General features: G+C 31.1%; 1 protein-coding gene across 1 annotated transcript; it reads left to right on the top strand.

The window, feature by feature from the left end:
* The first annotated feature begins 896 nt into the window (after positions 1-896).
* On the top strand, positions 897-3,472 carry LOC120085027 (jasmonate O-methyltransferase). Its single transcript, XM_039040847.1, has 2 exons — positions 897-1,897; positions 2,946-3,472. Exons 1-2 carry the CDS (start codon positions 1,130-1,132, stop codon positions 3,300-3,302), a joined length of 1,125 nt encoding a protein of 374 aa, XP_038896775.1. The 5' UTR covers positions 897-1,129; the 3' UTR covers positions 3,303-3,472.
* The last annotated feature ends 504 nt before the right edge of the window (positions 3,473-3,976 follow it).

Below are 3,976 nucleotides of genomic sequence, written 5' to 3'. Positions count from 1 at the left end.
TCCCCTTTATTTTTCTTTTAAAAACAAAACCGCATAATTAAAATTCATTAATGAAATTTGATAAATGTCATAAATCGAGGACATTTAAAGCTGTCATAAAATAACAAAAATCTAAAACCTTCATCTTTTTCCACAAAAAAACGCACATTTTTTTTTCCATTTATGACTCTTTTTTTTTTCACTCTTCCCTCAATTTGCATATACCCATGTGTCATGGAAGTCTACTTTTATTGTTCTGCTATTAGGCAACTGAGTTATACCAATCTGTCTGGATTGCACAAAGATAGGTGTTAATTTTTTTTTTCCAATCTTAATTAAGGGTAAATGGATGTATTAGTCTTTTCTTCCAAATTTCAGGTATTCACATAAAATGACGGAGAATAGAAAACAAAACAGACAAACAAAAAACCTCCAACAGAGAGACATATTCTTATTTCTAATAAGCTAGAATCCAAATTAGACACTACAATATATCTCTATTCTCGTAATAACCACACTATGATAAAAACAAACAAGGATTAAAGAATCAAACGAAAGAAAACGACTTATATATTTGCACGAATCATTAACAGTGTTATTATCTATGTCCATGGTTAGAGAGAATCTATTTCTTTATCTCAAGAAAAAACATAGATAAAATAAAGTACAAACCTCCTCTTAAATTTTAAAAATCGTCCAATGACAAATTCAAGACATTTAAAAAAAATATTAAACAAGTCTCCATAAGTCTATAATAGTTCCTTAATATAAATTAATATATTTTACTATATCTCTTTAATATATATCTAACAATATAAAACTGTCACTCCGATTACGTGATGGAATAATTTTGATGGTACATAGGTAGAGTTTGTGGACCAACCTTGAAAGTAAATAACTGACCACTCTGAAGCAAACAACTAAATCAGAACCACAATAAGTTTTCCGTGTCAAAAATTATGTTCGTCGGTGCCGGTCGGATGCCACTTATCAATTGCCCAATTTTCATCCACACAACACACACCAACATAATAATTTCGAATCTGTGTTTCACGTTTCCTTTCTCTTCAAGCCTATATATATCCTCATAAATCCCCTCCATTTTCTTCACGAACCAATTCATCTTGGGAGCAAAAATAAAAAATAAAAAATGGAATTCGCACAAATCCTCTGCATGAACAAAGGAGGTGGGGAAACGAGCTACGCTCAAAACTCATCTCTTCAAAGCAAAATAATATCCGATTCAAAGCGAATCACTGAAGAAGCAGTTGAGGCCATCATAAGCACTTCCAATAATACAAGCGATTCGCCTCAAAGCATTTCCATTGCGGATTTGGGCTGCTCATCTGGGCCCAACACATTGCTTCTAGTCTCCGACACTCTCAACCTTCTTTACACCAAATGCAAACGCCTTGGCTACCCGCTGCCCGAAGTTCAGGTTTTCTTGAACGACCTCTTCAGCAACGACTTCAACTACATATTCGGGTCACTGCCCGATTTCCACCTCCGGCTCGTGGCCGAAAACGGAGGAGAAGTCGGGCCTTGTTTTATCTCCGGCGTGCCGGGTTCTTTCTATGGAAGGTTGTTTCCTAAAAGCAGCTTGAATTTTGTGCATTCTTCTTCCAGCCTTCATTGGCTGTCCAAGGTTCCAGAAGGATTGGAAGGGGAAGGGAAAAGGAGGATGAATAAAGGGAAGCTTTATATTTCTTCGACGAGTCCGAGGAGTGTGTTGGAGGCTTATACTACACAGTTTAGGAATGATTTTAGGAAGTTCATAAAATCGCGATCTGAAGAAATGGTTAGTGGAGGGCGTATGGTTATATCTCTTATGGGGAGGAAATCGATGGATCCTACAACTGCAGATAGCTGTTATCACTGGGAGCTCTTAGCTCAGGCTTTAACTTCCTTGGCTTCTCAGGTTTATATCTTATTTTATTTTCTCAGGTTTATATCTTATTTTATTTCTTTCTTTAATTTTTTTTTATTTATTTTAATTAGTATCCAAAGTTTTCATCTTTTTTTTTTTCTTTCTTTTTATCGTTCGAAATTCCATCTCTAAAATTAAAGAAAACTATTATAATATTAATAATAAAAAAAACCCTTTTGATCAACTTTTGAAAGATTCTTTCGCCGTTCTATAACAAACATATTTTTAAAAAAATAAAAATAAAAACTACGAGAAAAAGTAGTATTTTTTTTCAATTTAATCCAAATAAACTTCAATATTTTACAGTTTTACCATTAAACTTTTACTGATATATTAAAAAAATTAATGAAAAGTAATTTAATTACCATTAATGTAATCATTTTAAATTAATCCAACCACCAAAAAAAACTACCCTAAAAAGTAGTTTTTTTTTGTTTAGTTTATATGATTTTAAGTTTAGTTTCTATTTAATCTAAATAAACTTCATTATTTATATTTTTAACCTCAATTTTTTATTAATATCTTAACAAAATGAAAAGTAATTTAATCACTATGAATTTAAATGTTTTAAATTAATCCAAGAACCGAAAAGGAATATTCAGAAAAAAAATATTAGAGTAAAAGTGTACATTTTGGAACCGAGACACACCCAATAAATCGAAGTATAAAATGTAACATTTTAAGGGCATGTTTGTGAGTGAATTTTGAATTATTAAAAATATTTTTAAAAATTTCCAACACTCTAAAACATATTTTTAATCGTTTAAAGCTAATTTTGATTATATGAAAGTTTCATAAAAAAAAATGTAAAATTAAATACTAAATTAATTTTGAGTGATCAAAAACATATTTCATATTGATTTTGAATATGAGAAAAAATGATTTTAACCAAATCAAAACCATTCTCAAACATTCACTAAAACTTATATAAAAACTAAATGCAAAATTCAAGATTAAAAGTGTAATATTTTAAAACATAGAAGTGAAATACAAACTAATTCACTAAAAAAATAATTCTGTTTAATTTTTATGTTTATAGGGTTTGGTTGAAGAGGAAAAAATAGACTCATTTAACGCACCGTATTATGCGCCATGCATGGAGGAAGTGAAGAAAGAGACAGAGAAGGAAGGTTGGTTCGTCATAGATCGGTTCGAAGAGTTCGGGGTGGAATGGGATGGGTTCACCGGCGAGGCTGAGAATGGTCTCAAAATTCTATCGAGAGGTCAACGAGTGGCAAAGACAATAAGGGCAGTGGTTGAAACCATGTTGGTGTCTCATTTTGGTGGCCATATTATGGATGTTTTGTTTGAGCGTTATGGGAACATTGTTCAACATTACTTGTCTAACCATAGAACTAAGTACACCAATTTGGTTGTTTCTTTTGTCAAGAAATGAAATAATATCTATAATTGTTATTTAGCTTTTCTTGGGAAAAAAGAATAAGGTCCAAAAATAGCAAAATCAATCATAATTATGTTTCTCATTTCTCTGGTTCATGTAAACCAAAAGTTCATTATTTGTATTTTGTTCTTTTGCTATCGTTAGAAGACTTTCTTCCACAAACATTTGTCTCATACATGCGTACTATTATTAATTATTGCTCTTAAGACCAAATTCTTAAATCATTCATTAATCCAAAACCTTAAGTTAATGGATAAAGATAAATTTAATATTATATTGTACACTCCTCTTCAATAATGGATTTGAAATTTGTAGAAGACACAAGTAGAAATCAATACTAATTAATAAAAAAAATAACATTACAATGAAACGTCGTATATTAACGATTAACTTAAAAAATTAAGATAATTGGGTACATCATCCAAACGCTTCCATCACTAATGGGTTTAAAATACATTCCTTCTTTCTATAGAAACTCCTTCAAGGAGGAACCAGTTAGAAATAAATTACAATTCAGATCATGAAAAAAAGAATGCGAGAGGTTCTCTTTTTGCCAGTAGAAGTTGCAACAAGTGGCTCATATCTTGACTATGTCACCCAATAAAATAACACTTGTGTTGGTTTTGGTTGAAGAGAAAAAAAACTTTGAACAACCTTCCCGTGGCAGA

This window comes from Benincasa hispida, chromosome 9, assembly GCF_009727055.1.
Source record: "Benincasa hispida cultivar B227 chromosome 9, ASM972705v1, whole genome shotgun sequence".
NCBI lineage: Eukaryota > Viridiplantae > Streptophyta > Magnoliopsida > Cucurbitales > Cucurbitaceae > Benincasa > Benincasa hispida.
The sequence above is the reverse complement of the archived record's forward strand: the minus strand, read 5'-3'. Positions and strand labels throughout refer to the sequence as shown.

What these genes read in the sequence shown, in the direction of transcription:
- LOC120085027 (XM_039040847.1), top strand. Translation starts at nt 1,130, where the DNA reads ATGGAATTCGCACAAATCCTCTGCATGAACAAAGGAGGTGGGGAAACG. An exon ending in TAACTTCCTTGGCTTCTCAG is followed by an intron (nt 1,898 to 2,945) that starts GTTTATATCTTA and finishes TTATGTTTATAG; the next exon opens with GGTTTGGTTGAAGAGGAAAA.